At 42.5% G+C, this 17,084-nt stretch overlaps 1 protein-coding gene across 1 annotated transcript in view; it reads right to left on the bottom strand.

Moving 5' to 3' along the window:
- ENPP2 (ectonucleotide pyrophosphatase/phosphodiesterase 2) overlaps positions 1-12,382 on the bottom strand; it is a 56,655-nt gene extending 44,273 nt beyond the window's left edge. The window contains exons 1-5 of the mRNA XM_009321672.1: positions 12,262-12,382; positions 11,719-11,821; positions 5,600-5,755; positions 3,342-3,467; positions 1,217-1,277 (exon numbers count right to left, since the gene is read on the bottom strand). Coding sequence (XP_009319947.1) covers positions 1,217-1,277; positions 3,342-3,467; positions 5,600-5,755; positions 11,719-11,821; positions 12,262-12,312 — 497 coding nt within the window. The 5' untranslated portion in view covers positions 12,313-12,382. The remainder of the gene's footprint in view (positions 1-1,216; positions 1,278-3,341; positions 3,468-5,599; positions 5,756-11,718; positions 11,822-12,261) is intronic.
- Between the last annotated feature and the right edge of the window lie 4,702 nt (positions 12,383-17,084).

Below are 17,084 nucleotides of genomic sequence, written 5' to 3'. Positions count from 1 at the left end.
TTTCAAAATGATTTTTTTTTATTTCCACTTGCTCACTGAGACTCCAGAGAATCTAAAGTACAGTTACTGCGTATGCTATAGATCTATAATTTTTTTGCTTACTTAACAGATCAGCACAAACTGATAATCTTCACGCTTAGTAACATCCAGTGTTTGCTCACAGTCAGTGAAAGGGCTGAGCTCCAACATAAAAGACATCTTCCCTGAGCAGCTAAAAGCATATAGCCCAAAAAGGCAAGTGCTTATAGGAGATGGAGAAGGAAAAAAAATAGTATGCATAAGTACCCACCCTAGCATACAATCTGTAGTTAAAAACCACGTCTCATCACAGCTGGTCTTCTCTCTTCACAAACAAAAGTCCATGTGGCATTTTGAGTGAGCTTTGTGAGGCAGAGCTCATTCTCACATACTAAAGATGACAGTCTTTCATGTTATTTTATTACATTTTTATTTACTACTGCTAATGGGAGTTGACCCTAAGCAGGCAGAGATGTGTCCTAGACAGACACACCTGGGCTTTTAATGTTAGTCACCTGCTGCGGGGGTAAGCAGCCATCACTGTTACCAGGAGAAGCAGGGGTTCCTATCTCCCCCAAACTATCCTCCTAATAGCACAGACTGAGCTGCAATCCAACACAGCACCTGAGCAGACACTTGCTTTTAAGGTTAATAGTGAGCCAACTGGTTTCAAAAGTGCTTACTTACTCCAATGTTACTCATGTGCTCAAATACCTCACTAAGTCAAGCCTGTATCCCATTGCAATTTAGAAATCCTTTCATTTAGGAAGATAACACTAAAAGTACAAAATCCAATTTAAAAAAAAAAAATGGCCTGAACTGTGTTCACATATGGCTCAACCTGAATTTTATTATAATCAGAAAAACCTAAACCTTTCCACTGACTTCAAAGGAGTTTGGTTACCTTCCCTTTGCGGATAAGTGAAGCAGGCAAACCCGTCAGCAGGTGATCAAAGACCAAGAGTTCAAGCCCACGTATCATACACCACTCCTCATCCAGTAGCTCAAAGGCAATGCGTTACAATATTACCAGCCTAATTGTACAAATGGTGAAGCACAGGAAAGCATCTAACCCACAGCCATTCAGCCTGCGTGACAGGGCCAGTGCAGAAACGCGGTGTTCAGAGGTCCAGGGCACAGCTGGGGGGACCATTGGCCTTGCTGCATTTGACTTTGCAGTTGCGTGCAAAACACTTACCCTGCTGGACATTCAGGAGCCTTTATCTCTTCACAGTCATCATCCACCCAGTGGGTTTCTCCTAACAGAAAAATCACATTGGAGTTTCAAGAAAAAAAAAAACAAAAAAAAAAACCCCAAAAAAACCACCAAACCACCAATCTGTGAACACAGCTACAGGTTTCACAGAAAATGTCGAAAAAATAAAGTCTAGCTCCAGTTAATTGACTGTCTTGTCATACTTCCCATGAATAATGAGCAGGTCTTCACGAAGCTGGACAAATGATCTGATTATATTCTATTCAACAAGAATATCCAAACTAGCACTCCTAGAAGTAGCTATTAAAACTGGAGTTAAAAGTGTCCTTTTGACCGCAGGAGACAGTGGTAACACTTTAGGCACAGTGGTCATCTATTTTAATTTTTTTATTTTTGATCTGTCAAAATAGGTAGTGCTGCTTCTGGCTGTGAATTCCCACTCTCCTCCCCACCAGCTCTGATGTCTCCATGAGCTGATTTAGCTGGCTAAAGACACGAAACAAAATTCATTCTGGGGAAGAAAAACAACCCTAAATAGTTTCCAGCTGGTTTAGAGAGCTGATCAGCTCATGGATCAGGTGAGACTCAGACACAGCTAAAAAAAGCATTAATAGTCTTTCAGAGCTAGATTAGTTAAAATTACTTTATGTAATCAACTATTTTCTTAAGGTTTTCACTGCTGAATGCTGACTATAAAGTGGCTCATGACTTGCACTTTCACAGGTCAATTGAAAAACAAATTATTAGCTAATGAGGCTCGCTTCCTGAACCTGGCACTATTAAAGGAACTGCAGTTCAATTAAAAGAACAAAACAAAAAGCACCATAGAAAAGATCTGCAGGAAATGTGTCCTGCAGCAATTCCAACTGACCATGACAGGAGGTGGAGGGACAATTTCCAAGGAAAAAAAAAAACCCAACACACTATCCTCATATAGGCAAAGGCACGAATAAAGAGGAAACACTGTTCTCACATAAGGCTTACTCCTGTCAGAGTGCCAGGGTCATTGAGATCGTTTGTTATTAGCCAATGAAACAAAGATTATGTACATTAAAGCTGAAGACATGTAACTCCTCTGTCTTGACCCTTGTAAAAGGGAGCTCACAAAAAAGGCAGGAACTGAAAACTACACCAGTATTTAAGTGGTCTCAGCCTTGGGTTTCTTCGGGAAGGGGAAGAACGTAATCTGTGGGGACTTGCTGGAAGATACATATTTCATTTGGATTCCCAACAGCAGAACCCAAGTAAAGAAGTAAAGAAAGTATGGATCTGGACTATTATCATTTTCTGAACATATGCAGTTGGCCAAAATGTTGTGGAAGAACAAATTTCAAACTGTAACTCTTCCACCAGTAAAGTTAATGAATGAAAAAACTAAGAACTAGCTGAGATGCAAAAGTGAGAATATGTAAAGCTCATTACCAAGGATCAGAAGACCTGCTCCAAACGGAAGAATTACACAAGGTAGGACATGCTCCAAGAGATCAGGGTAGAGGATGAAAATTAAGCCTCCACAGCCCATCTACCCACCAACCAGTGCAGGCCATACTGCAGCCATGGTGTGTCTAGAAGGTGGCATGGTCATCCCCAATGTGTCACCTGAAGCCCGTGCCACCCATCCGCAAAATACAGCCCTTGTATTCTCCCAACCCCTCTCCCACAAGAAACAAAGCCTACAGGTGTTAGGCCAAGTAGTTTGATCAGGAGCTTTTGTGGTGAGGGTGGGGAGAGGTCTTTGAGATGGAGATAACATATCTAGGAATGCTCCATTCCTTCTGAGACCATCAGATATCCCTGCTTTCCCTGTGATGCAGACAAATGCATCTGAACACTTTTGTGTTTTGCTTTAAACTCTTCATCCAGCCACACCTCTTCTCTTTCTATCAGTATCTCTACATGCAAAGACAACGTCCTTCTACTATCAACAAATTAGAAGTATTCACCTCTGCTAGTGCCCAAAAAATTACAAATGCAATTCCCCATTCTTCTCCCCTTCTCCCAAAAATTAGAACTAAACAAGGAGAGGGTTCCTTCTTTAGAAGAAAATTCTATACCCACAGGGCTGTCTTCTATCAGGTTTGGAAAGATAAGAGGTAGAAAGTCGTACCTTTGCAAATGACTTGGTAATTAGTACAACAATCTCCTCTACTTAAGCAGTCTTCAGAGCAGTGACAAGCATTGTCATCATTCCTGGTTTCTCCACAGCGATCTTTGGTACATTCCCAGCCCCGAGCTAAAATATTCACAAGGTAAGGAAGAATGAGAGATTATAATCAAAACAAAAAGTACTCGCTCAAGCCATAATGACAACACTCTAGTCGTTAAAGTTGGATGTAAAGTTTATGGCCCTATTTTAGTGATTTCAAGACCTCTGAAGTAGGCATGTCAACCAGAAACAAAAAGGACCCTTGTGTCCTGCAGGTGCAGGAGGGCTCCTCCACCTACACACAAGTGCTTCTGCTACCCTCAGGTGTTGTACTCCAGGCTTTGCACAACCTGAATGCCAGAAAAAGTGTGGAAAGGAGAAGACAAGAAAGGATCTTGAAAGATAAATGGTGGGGCCTGGAGCACAAACTAAGAATTCTGGTGTTTCTTGGGTAATCCATTCTTTTTCTCCCAAATGTTCAAGTCCCCAGTTCAAGCCATGGGAAATAAGAGAAAGCTGAAAAGAGACTATGTAAATACAGATTGATGCTTTACTTCCATAAATTCCTCACCCACAGGGGGAGATTCAGCACCAACTGCAAAGTTATGAGAACAAAGAGCTGCTCTTGAAGGAAAAGCATGGCACGGCTGCCGCAAAACACTCCAGCTCTTCTCATCTTGTGAATGAAGTTAGGATCTAAGGGCCTGTCTAAATTAGGGTGTTCTCTCAAGGGCAGTACATTGCTACACTTTGGAATAGGGCCTAAGGATGTAAGCATATGGTTTTCCACATCCTGGCCCAACCAACAAGAAACTTTAAAAATCACTTTAGACAACATGCACCCAGTAAAAAAAACACCACATAAGAGCAATGTCTTTTACCCCCTTTTCTCCTTCATTTGGGGCTTTTTTCTAGAAAAAAGTAATATTTACAGATTGTACCTGTGATAATTGCCTTAATAAATGCCTATGGGAGTATATGACAATTCACACAACCGTCCCAAGGGCTATGCAGGTATCCATACACATATGTGGACGTGGTGCGCTGCAGACAGGAACTGAAAATCTGCCCTTTGGTAGCAAACATCTTGTATTGTGCTGAAAGTCTCCAAAAAGAGCCTCTCATTCTGCAGTCATTTTACACCAGGGGCAAAACAACGTCTGCCTAAAATTCAGAAGTTTTTTTGCCTGGAACCAAAGTAGTTTTTCATACCAGATTAGCTCACCATTTTTTGGTACCAAGCTATTAAAATGATATCATTATAAACAGAACTGAGGAAGTCAGGACGCTCAAGCATGGCACATCCATGGGCAATGATATTTTTAATCTTTAGACTTCTCTTCGGGCTGCTTAGTAAATGTAATTCTTTGATAAAGCAAGAAAATGTTTAATGGCAAAAGTAGAAGGCACCTGTGTCAACTCTAACCACTGTGCAAACACTCAAGAAGATGGGTACAAGTAATAATTTAAATGCACTACGCTAAGAAGTAAAACATAACTCATGGCCCTCTTTGAAGTTTTCCTTGCCTGTGACTCATGAAAAAAACAAAAAGGAAATGAACTTAGTGCTGTATTTCCATCCCCCAGGGTCCTATATATTGAAGTCAAACGTTTTTACCAGTGTGTTATACGCATCCTGACATCTGGAAATCGGAGTCTGGGGCAAGGGTAACAAGCCCAGCCTGTCACCTGCAGCTCGCTCCAAGAGGACCTGCGCCGCTTCAATGCTCCCAGCTTCAGAAGTGCCTTCACAAGTAACCATAACACACAGTCCACAAGCAAGCATGAATTGCTCCAATATTAAGTTTCACTTAGGAGAAAAAAGGATGGCTGACACAGAACGAGCAACCTCCAGCCTTTACCATGGCTCTTTTCATTGTAATCTGAAGGTCAGACTGGTGCCTGAAGGCTGATTATTGCTTTTAATTGAGTATCACAAGATCTACTTTTCATGTAGTATGACTAGTACCCTGCTTTTTCTGCCCTGGAAACCATGGCCAAAGCACAGCAGTGAGGAGCGATAGGTGTGCATCCCTACTGCTCCTTGCAAGGAAACATGGGCTGCATTTTGGGCTGAGCCGAGCCTGCCTCACAAGGTGAGGTGCGGAGGAGATGCAGGTTATGGCAGGGAGCTCTGGTTTATCGTGGTAGGTTCCGACGGCTGGCATAAGGCAGGCATCAGCAGCAGCCGGTGGTGCAGGACAGGAGACCCATCGTACCTGTCTTTAAGCACAGCTCATCAAAGTCGAAGCAGCAGCTGTTGTAGCTCTTGCACAGGTTGTCACAGCGGCAGCCAGGAGGCTCTGCCTCTTGAAGTTCAAAGCATCTGTTTTTGCAGGAGCCAGAGGTACTGATCCAGGGGGAATCTGACAGGACTGTGTGGAACAAGAAACAGGGCAACATCTGTCAGGCCGGCAGCGGTGGGACGGGCGGCTCAGCCCAGAGCCACTCGGATGAGCAAAACCTCGGCTGCCTGCTATGGGGAAGGGAGCAGGGAGGGGAGAAGGGCTGCTTGTAGAAACAAAAACAAACAAACAAAAGAACAAATTCCAGAAAGGTTGCTCTTTTTGGGGAAGGGGAAAAAAAGGGGGGGGGTGGCGGGGAGGAAGCAGCGTGCTGTGATAATGTCCTGCAAAGAAACAGCCCTGGCTTTACCTCTGTAACAATCAAGAGATCATTAGCAGAAATGTATTGAAGTCTCCAAGGCCCCATTCCAGGAGCTGCAGCTATTCCTCAGAAGCAGACCTTTGTTTTCAGAAACCAAGTGACATTTTCATGGCTGGCTGGGCAGTTTGCATAGGAAAGGGCTGCGATTAATCTACATGCAGTCAGCAGGATTTGGTCTGCTATACTGGAAGGCGCCAAATCAATGTCCAGCGTGAAAGAAAACTGTAAGATGCTCTATAAATTAGAGAGACAAAGCAAGGCTTTTTGGTGGGCTTCTGCAGAGCATTAAATTATAAAAACTTAATAAAATACAAAAATATGTAAGAAATCAATATATTTGATGTGTTCAAATATAAATGCAGGACTGCCAGTCCGAAAACCATGAATAAGGTATTAGACTTCAATAATCTATTTATTAGTAAGGGCCCTTACTGTCAAAGCTGATATGTACTTCCCTGCTCTTTTCTCAAAACTTAGTATTTTATACATTTTATATATTTCATAAATTTTGTATGTTTTTCCTATAAAAGAATCCTACATAGCAGCTTATATGAAGCAGGAAAATTGTGTGCTACTCTCCAGGGTTAATTGTATTTTATGAAATAAAATAACAAATGTATGTTATTCTTTAAAAACAGAGGTGTTCCAAGGAAAATTTCGCAATGCCTTCTGTTCCTTGAGAGACCTATTAAAATTAAGTCTTTGAAATTGTTTTGGGGTTTGTTTTCTTCAAGACCACGGTTTGGTTTTGGTTTTGGCAAACCTCACCATGATTAGCAGTATGATTTTTAAGAGGACTGATGCAATGGCACTTTTGGGAAACAGTTGCTCTGATCTTTTCTTACAGATATTTCCCCTACTCTTTTACATAGTTCCAAGTTTAGTCTCCACATAAACTGAGGGAAACTCTGTTCCCAAACAAGATGGCATCATCCCAACACCGTGTGAGAACGAATGGAAAAGAAGATAAAGGGGGAGTTTGGAGGTGACATTGTAGTAGCTGATGTCCCACCAGCTCCAATCCCCAGCACTACTGCTCCACCGCTTCCCTTGGAGTGGCACTGGCACTGGTTGGACATCAGCATAAACCACTTCAGGGAGCAAACCTGGCAGCAAATCAACCCTACAGCAAGATAATGGGTAAGAAAACCAAACCTACCATGGTTGCAGTCATGGATCACGGCAGTGCAAGGCACATTCATATGACTGCTGGAAAAGGTAGTAGTAGACAACTATGTCTCCCCTCTGCTTTTGTGGTTTTTTCAATCAGGTCAGTAATGATCAGAGCAAGTAACATCATACGCACAGTGAAGTTTCACTCTGTAGGTACATACCCTGCAAGCATGTTTGTAATGAGCCATCAATATTTTGGCCATCTGGAGTCCCAAGGAGCTAAAGGTCATGTATCTATGCTGGCAACACACAGATCAGTATTTTCTTTGCTCACATAAATAGGCCACAAAACTATGTTAGAAATTAATCACATGAGAATTGTTTCAAAGCATGCTAACACTCAGATTTTCAGAGATATGAAGTCTTGTTCCTTATTCTTAATGACAGCTGCTTCCTGCCAAATGCTTCTGAAAATCTGTAACTAAAGAGTATTTCCATGTTATTTAACCTCTTCTACTACTTTCCTTTTTGGAAGCTAGGTAATACATAATCACGGATCCAGTAAGCTGCAAATCAAAGGTATTACGGACTCAAAGGTGTTACATACCAGCATACACTATATATCCCTTACACCGGCATTGCCCTCTTCATTTCAAATGGAAGAGAGGGAGATCATCTCAGAAGGTCAAAAAAAAGACATGTCAACATGCATTTAGGAAAGAGAAGGTGTAAATCTGCTGCGGATTACATAAGGGACAGAGTCAACTGCAGCTCAAGGAATGTCTAGCTGTTGTAAAGAGCAGCTCATTTATCAGGAAACCACTGGAACAAATTGCCCACGGAGGCTGTGCAATCTCTGATCTTGGAGATTTTGAAGAACAGGTTAGACCAAGATCTGTCAGGAGCACTTCAGTAATAACTGACAATGTCTTGGGATATAGAGAAGGTCTACACAGCTGTTCAAGATCCCCTCTAGCTCCATCTTCTATAACGGCAAGTAGGGTTTCCATTTCACGTAAGAAAGGTTTAGCCCAGCTGCCTTGTCTGTTATTTTTTCGCATCTGTTGAGAACCGCTTTATTACTGATGTGACAAATTATCCCAAATTACTTAGCAAATTCAAGTCACACCTCCTGAGTCAATGTAGGACACTTTCCATATAGCAACACAAAAGAGGACTTGGTTTAATTCCTCTGATCTCTGAATACATTTAGATCGTTCCTTTGTTTATCACGCTTGACCTTGCCTTTGCAGCCAGACCATGATTTTTAGGTCGTGCACAATGCCATGGCATGGGTACTGGTGCATGCAGAATAGTTTGAAAATACATCATCAGGAGCTCCATCCCTGGTGAGCATTTTCAAATTAACAGAAACCCCTGTAACAGAACAAACTTACTTACACAATTTCAAAATCCTTTTTAAAATTCCTGCATGCCTCCATAGCTCCTGCAATCAGACCACACAGCAGGCAGAGGGACCTCAACATAAAGATCTTCCCCTCCTTATTTTATACATAAAGCTTTTCACATCTTTTTCCATACATTCTTTTTTTGGCCAACTAAGCTCAAAACAACTATCTAAGGATTGTCTCTTATGTCATAGGTTAGAGAGAGAAGTTACATAGGGCAGTAGTGCCTTCCTGATTCACTCCATGGAGGTTATTACATTTCCATTGTAAATATATTTACCTTGGAAAGTGCCGTATAAAACTACTTGCTCTGATTCTATCTGATTACAATATTTTAAAATAAATCAAATCTATTTCCTTCCAGCAGTATTTCAATCATAGGACTACGCAATATAGACATGCTTACACAGTCATTACAAGAAGGAGACAACCTGGTAAGAATTTGCCATTTTGGATCCTATGGATCCTATATGGAACCTATATGGATCAACCAAATACCTATACAAAACATCTGGAACAGCAGTTGTGCTAGATAATATTCATATTATGAACTTGCATTTCATCTTGCAGAATGATGCAATGATTACTCATTGCAATGAGTAAAATCTCAATGAAAAGTCACATAAAGTAAAAAATACCTCCTAACTGTTCTAATACAAGAAAAATGAGACTCCATTTTTAATGACATACTTAAAAAAATCCAGTGAGGAGGGACAGAAAAACTTCAGTGTTTCTCCTTCCAAAATTTAAGATATCATCCTATCATGACCAAGGAACATGCTTCAAGAGACTAAGGCCATTTTCCCTGAAAGTGCTTACAAAGATGTCTAGAAAGCTCATAAAGCAAATAACTTACAAAGGCAAAGTTATGAAAAAAATGGGAGCCTTGCTTCTCTAATGTCTTTTAGAAATTTTAAGTCAAAAAATTATTTCAATGAAATAATTTGTTGGGTACAAATATTAAACATATCAAATGTATAAAGGCATATATATCTGTACACTGTAAAAAAAGAACAAGGGGGGGGTTAGGCATTATGGTACTTCTTTGACATGCATTTATAAGGGACTAGGAAAGAAAACGCTGTTGTTTTGGACTTGTAGATGAGTTCAATGCTAGATGAAAACTGAAATTTGCTTACAATCATGGCATAACCCTGGATAAATTAACAAACTGGTCATATACAGTAATGGTTGGTAAAGAGACAGTGTTTTGTCAAACCAAAATAATTAACTGTAAACACTAAGAAACTTGGAAATAAATAAGCCAAAGCAGAGTGGAGTTGAAAAAGAATTTATAACAATCTTTTATTCTGGATATTTCATTGCACTGGGCTTCTGAAGTAGTACAACTGGAAGTCATGCAACCACAAGAGCCTAAATAGGTTCTTTCATCACAGTGCTTCAACTTTAAATAAAGAAAAGCACCTCTCCAGTGTAACCTTTTACTTTCTCCTTTAGACAGATGTGACTACAATACTTTACTCTTTGCTATCACATCCTTTTTTTTTTTTACTGCAATGAAAGTAACCAAGCTGCGTAAACACAGAAGGGACAAAACCCTCTGTTACTTTTCTGTCTCTCATTGTTGCACCCTGGACTGGACTACTTAAATGCCAGGTGCGGGTCCAATCCCACCTGTAAGCAAATTCTCAGTAGGCTGCCAAAAGTACCCCATCTCCTGCTCTCTTGCAAGAGATCCTGTATTTCTTTCCTATTTTCCTGGAATGCTGAGCTAAACCTCCTGCTATTGGAAACAGCCTGCAGCTACTAATCCCAGCCCTGGTGGTGTTGAACAGTGCTGCTTGGCTCAGCAGAGTTGGCACTGATGAGTTGCAATGGGTCCCCAATATCAGACCTTTGGGACTTCAGTGAAAATCAACTGAGGAGCCCTGCCCTAAAGCCTCGATGGTCACCAGCTAAAGCAAAGCAACTGGCAGTCAGGTGTTGAAGACATGAAATGCAAATCTTTCACACCACTATTACACACACTACGCAACTGCTCTACAGTTAACGTACTAGAAGATAAAAATAGAAATAAATTTGTTTTTCAAGTAAATTTTTTTTTACTGTTATATAAAGATCAAAAGCAACAGCCACTATCCTTTTGGTTACCTAAAATGCCTCTGCTCAGTGATCAGCAGCCCTGATTGTGGCTGTGATTAGACACCAATTCCTGTGAAAGACAGGGGAGAGAGGGACACAGATTCATTACCAGGAACACAACAAACTCAGGCCACGGTAAACAATTTTATAATTAAAATCACAAGCTATCATTACAGATGGGCATTGCAAATGAAGCCCTTTCACTTCAGTTGTATTAACCAGCTCTAAGTCAACGACCACAGGTTTCCCTTCTCCTGCCAAAGGAAGGAACAGAGACACAAGTCAAGCCTACTTTTTTTTTTTTTTTTAAAGAAAAAAAGACTAGTTTTCCATTTTATATATTTTTCCACTTGGACTATGCCTGAGCTCACAAAACCCTATACTGCCCCAGAACACAAACAACAGTCCCTTCTGTGGCATGTTCTTGCTTTCCTCCAAAGAAAAAAGTAGGAGGCGAAAGAAAAACAGACAACCCGGTGACAGCACATCTGCGTCCACCCGGGACACAAACACCTGCTCTCCTCTCCCCGGCCCTCTTCACTGTCAGATGTCTGCCGTCTACTGTTCACAAACCAGCATGACCTCAGGAGCCACAGAAATCCCAAAAGCTTTCTCACCAGTGCCTCTTGAAAGCATTAATCAAGTTTCTAGAAACCGCTTCAATAGCTACCAAAACAAAACCAGCACCCTTAAACCCATCGGGGTGTTTCTCTTAGCTCTAGAAGGAAACTGTGCGGAGCACAAAACATGGCAAACGCTACGTAGGAGCTGATGAGACTGGTCTCTGAGAGACTGACAGTGCTCAGTCCTAAAATAAGCTAGATTTTCCATAGTCACATGCACACAGAGCAAAAGTTTAAGTAAATAGGAGACCTATAGGTGAGTCCCAAAGGTCAACTGACTCAGGCTCAGCAAGTTATTTATTCTTCTCTATATCCTAGAGGGAAAAGGAACAAGCAAACTACTGTTTCGCAGTAGGAGTGGTTTCTAACCACAGTATATAACATAAGGGTATTGCAATGTACAATTTATGTCCGTTACTGTACCTGAGACCGGGCCCTCATCCCATTCTTCAGATCTCCTAAATCGATTTGTTGTAAATCCCATGCAGACATTTACTCCAAAGGCAAAAGCAAATAAAGATATAACCTGCAAAAGTAAAACAGCAAAGTGAGCAAACTGTGCAAAAAGCAGGACTTTGGAGCTAAGAGCATTACGATTAAAGGGGCAGAGATGATCCTCTGTACATTTGAGCTCCCCAGCACTGCAGTTCCCATCACTGGAGCAGCAGCTGACAGCGTCACCGTTGGAGAGTAACACAAACCAGAAGGGGTTTATGAATAAAACATCTCTTTCCGAAGCTGAAACGCTCCTTTTTGTAGGAACTTATTCAGGAGAGACGGGCTACTCCTCCTCTAAAAGCAAACACACTCCTCTCCTCCCCTACCTGGTGCGAGTGGACGCAGCCCTTCTTAGCCATACTAGAGAATTCTTGAAAAGCCTGCGCAGCACCGTCGCCTTTTCTTTATAGTGAGCGCAGAGCTCTGTTTGCTCTGGGAGTTCGGGCTATTAGCTACAAGTAATCCCACCTGGTGAGGTTGACAGGCTCGTGTGATTTGTCCAGGGGGTGATTTCATCATGTTTCACTCACAAATCGCAGCTCTGAGTGCAAGAAGCTCCAGGCATCATCCCTCGCTGCGCCCTCCCCCCAAACACACACACGCACGCTTTTATGTGGTTTCCTCTGGCAAAGCAGGGCTTTCTTATATTGCTGCGGCCAATAGCTGTTCCTGCTCATTTTATTCTCCTCGCAAAAGTAACATGGTTAAAAGAGAAACCAAATGCGTCTCCATCTGGCTCCGAGAAGAAGAAGGGGGGGAGCTCACTCGGGGCTGCGAAATGAAAATATCCTGATGCCACCCTCAAATGTCACCCAACGTTGCAGGCATTGCAGCATGGTGGGCTCAGCGCATGGGGTGAGCACGCAGCCACAGCTGCCGACCTTGCGATGGCCGGGTGGGTTTTGAGGGCTTGGGTGCCCGTCTCATTTTCCAAGGGTGCTCCTGAAGTTTCTAACTGGGTCACGGAGCAGAGTCCCCCCAAAATGGGGGACACCTTCAGAGCGGGGGGGTGGTGGTGGTGTGGTATTTTTCAATGCTGTTCTCCCACGCTGCTGTGGCGATGCAAGGCTCCGATCGATGGAAACGCAAGCAGTTTTATCTGAATAGCTGGAAACCACAGACTTCCAGAAAGGAAGGGAAGTGACACATTCCCTCTGCCCCACATTTTCACATTTTCATCAACAACAGAGAGCTCGGCTGTTTGGATAAGCGCTTCTATTTACAAAGCAAATGATAATGCTGAGCAGAATTACGGTTCAAATCGGTGGCTTAAATATTATTTGCCAAGGCAAATTATTTACCAGTGTAGTTTGCCACATTTTTCTCTGATGAAAGCTTCTTTCATTAAAGTGTTTACTAACAATTACATTTAAAGGGACAGAGTCAAGGTTCATAAGCCCTTAGATGGACTGAGCTTCCCTTGGGACCTGTTCCATATTCTATACTGGCATTAAGAAACACAGTACAATTTTCTTTAAACTGTCTTGCAATGTTAAACACGTACAATTTTGAGCTTTGTTTAGAGGTACCTTTTACCTGCTGCAATATCTGTTCTTCCCCACCATGTAGATCTACAGGGCAGTGGCTAAAAAGCCCTCCTCTCTGCTACCCACATCTTACCAGCCTGCCAGCCTTTACTAGGAGCTGATCCTTTTTTGTGCAGTTTCTTATCCAAAAGTGGCTCCACTGTGCAGCTGCATCTTTGCACTGCAAGCCTCAGGGAAATGTAATTAGCCTGAGGAGACCCACATCTTGGCTACACCAGGACATCGCATTCCTCTCCCTTGCACAGACCAGGGCTGTGAAGTCAAGACCCATCTTCTAATGTTCACTTCATCACTAGCTGGGTTGAAAATGAAATAGGTTGCAATAGGCAATATTTTTCTAGCAAAAAAAACTGTACCCAGAGGTCTAGAGAAAAATAATCATCAAAATTTTTACTAGCTGTTCCTATAAAATTCTTCACCCTTAGCCTCTGATATATCCTGTGGTTAAACAACTTCAACCCCAAGCACTAGGTAAAAGTACAGCAGTGTCTGACAGCACCAGGAGGGAAACCAAAGGTGTCACAAATAAAAATCACTCAACAGTGTTGCCTATCTATCTCAGCTAATGAAGTCCAGGATTTCATGGGCAAAACATGGGAATCGGCAGCCCCAAGCTCCCCTCCAGTTTGGGAACCTCTGGTCACCAAGTGACCCAGGCAAAACACAACTGAATTTTCAAATCTGGTGGCCAATTTTGAGTGCCCAAGCCAATACATCCAGCCTCGTTTTCAGAGATGCTGAGCCTTTGGTGTTCCTGCATATCTTCCTAACACACAGGTGCTCAGTTCTTTTGCAAGAAAGTTCCTACATAAGTTTAAAATGGCCATCCAGAAAAATAAAGCAAGAAACAAAACAAAAAAATACAGCATCGTGGATGACTTCTACTGATCTGAAAAGACATATTTCATTTTTCCATTCATATAACCTCTCTGGAGCTTGTAAACTGCACGATTTCACATAAATGGAGGAGTTCTTTTTATGTTTCCTGGTCCATGCTAGAAGTATATTATATTAATTAACCTCCTTTGTAATATCCTTTAGAATTATAGATGACGACGACTCTGAAACTGCTAATCTTTTTCATATGTGTTATGTAAGACGCATTTTCCAGTAGCTCTGAACTGACCGCGTACTCAGATGCACAATTATCTTTTTGTCACAAGGATTCTGCCTGAAGGCACCCTACAGATGCACAAGGAACTTATTAGCATGAACAAGGTCTAATGATTTTGTTCAGGCAAAATTTCACTGCTGGGATCACTGGCAATTAACTTTTTTAGCAATTAATTGCCATTTTACTCATCAGAATAGGGAAGACTAAAGCTGAAATAATGTATTCCTGGCCCAAGAATGCAGTGGTTCAGTGCAAGTTTTAGGGCTTAAATTCCTTAAAAAGGAATTCTAACAAGATCAACAGAATATGAAATGCCTCTTCACCAATTATTGTGCCTAAGAATTGGCCTTTGGCTTTTATGGCTTATATGATCATACCGATCATTATTTAACTCAGGATGCAAAACATCCAACCAGCCACTAGGTGACACTTTAAATGAGAAGTTCATATTGTAACATTTCCACAGTTACAAGCATTCTTGTTCTGCTATTGCACAGTGTTAATGTAAGAAAGGCAATGTTTACAGTCTTATATAAAATTGATTTTTCTTGAGCAGTTTTTTTAATGAGAAAAGAAAATGCAGAGAAATCAAGTATGTTGGCTGAGTCAGAGGTCGGGAATGGAGTGGGCTCTAGAGAAATGAGCCTTTTTAGCTACTCATCTCCACTTTGCACTGCTGGGTGCAGCCACACCGGGTGACCAGCGGGGCAGGGTGAAAGCTTCCAGTATGCTTGACAGCAGCATGAAAGGCAGAAAGGTGAAGGACTTCTTCAAATTGTCCCAGAGCTCTCACCCCCCCAAACACAGCTTCCGCATATAGTTGTGGCCAAGAAAAAGTTAGTCAGATACATGACATAGCAATTTCAAAGAACAAAACCTTTTGATAAACTACAGAAATTCAAGCAGTGTCCACACTGAGTCTCCTCAGATACAAGCACTGTGAAACCAAGTAAGCTTCCAGCAGCCGAAGTGAACATGGGTACATGTGGGTACCTCGCTGAAAACACCCTGAGGCTTTTTAGCAAAACCAAAGAGGCACGACGTAACAAGAAGAGCTGATTCCTGTGTATAAAGGACTTCAAACCATATTTTTGTAGGACTTTATAGATCAAAACCAAATATCTTTGGCACTAAGCCAGTGCAGTAACTGATAAACAAGACAGAGAAGGAAGGGAAGGCAAGTGTGTGAGGGCAGGGACAGTAAAAGGACAGCAAAGCCAGCCGGGGTCAGCCGTCTGATGGCAAGAAGAGGCGAGAGGAGTAAGAGTCAGTGCAGGAGGGTGATGACCTGCGATGAGCAGTCCCTCAGCTGAGTTCAGCCCAGGATCCAGGCTACAGCTACACACAGGAGCCCAGAAACATGATTGCACAGCCTGGGTATGCAGGAAAAAATACACAAGAGCTGCTGAAGGACGAGGGACCTGTACCTACTCAGCTTGTAAGAATACCACTGAAGCCCCAAAAATAGGGTCACTGAGAATTTCTCTTTACCTGGTAGAGGCAAAACTCTCCAGCAAGTGATAGATTTCAAATGGCTGGCAAGCTAGCTGGGAAACAAAAAATTACAATCTGATCATAAAGGGTAGGAGAGGACACAGATGTTCACATGGATTCGTTAAGGGGGCAGGCAGGGTATAGAGGAAAAGAAGTTATTAGCAGAGACAAGGGTCAGACCGTCCCTTCCTTGGCTTTAGGATATGTGTGAGAGTTGCAGAAGCTTCTGCAAGTATCTTTTTTCTTACACATGTAAAAGCTGCATTTTGTTGAGGAGGCGATTTCCCTGGCAGAGGGCACAGGACTGACTGCCGAGGAGCTGCACCACCATGCCCACTGCTACCCCATAAGACTGGGAAGACCCACAGACCAGGCTGTGCTCATGAAAGTACACCCTCTTCACCTCAGTACCTCAGAGCACCACCTGACAGCACCTTGCAGCTTGAGGAACAGCCACCAATTATCTGTCTGCTCATCACCACCCTGAGGGGAGAGGTATGCAAACCATAGTGCCTGGTGCACCAGAGGAGCGTCCTGAGGACAACTTTCTCGACCAGAAAGCTCCATAAAAGGGTGCCAGACCCTCAGGGATGATCATGGACAAATTAAAGTCTTTAAAACTGCAGTTTGTTGCAGCCCAACCCCTGAGGTACCAGGTGCCTTAGGCACCTATACGCCCATCAACATTTCTGAGCACCCTACATAACGCCTGTAGGGTTCACAGGGCTGGGAGCTGAGCATCTGAATCCGGCCTGAATCTCACCGAGGACGACCAGCAAAGCACGTTGCATTCCTCTTCATCTCACCCTCCCATAAGCGCCCTCCCAGGACAGCTACCAAACCATGTCCTGCACCTAACACAGGTGTATTGGGTGCACACCTGTCTGAAACTGAGCCTACATGCTCTGCTTACCCAGAGAGAGAAGAGGAACTGCTGGCCAAAGGAGGACCTGAGTGCCAGTCTCTCTGCTTTACTCATACAAAACGCTTACATACTCACTGGGACAAGGACTGAATCATAGAATCATAGAATCATAGAATCATTAAAGGTTGGAAGAGACCTCCAAGATCATCGAGTCCAACCATCAACCCAACAACACCATGCCCACTAAACCATGTCCCTAAGCGCCTCATCT

The sequence above is a fragment of the Pygoscelis adeliae genome, unplaced genomic scaffold, assembly GCF_000699105.1.
Source record: "Pygoscelis adeliae isolate BGI_AS28 unplaced genomic scaffold, ASM69910v1 Scaffold111, whole genome shotgun sequence".
Lineage (NCBI taxonomy): Eukaryota > Metazoa > Chordata > Aves > Sphenisciformes > Spheniscidae > Pygoscelis > Pygoscelis adeliae.
The sequence above is the reverse complement of the archived record's forward strand: the minus strand, read 5'-3'. Positions and strand labels throughout refer to the sequence as shown.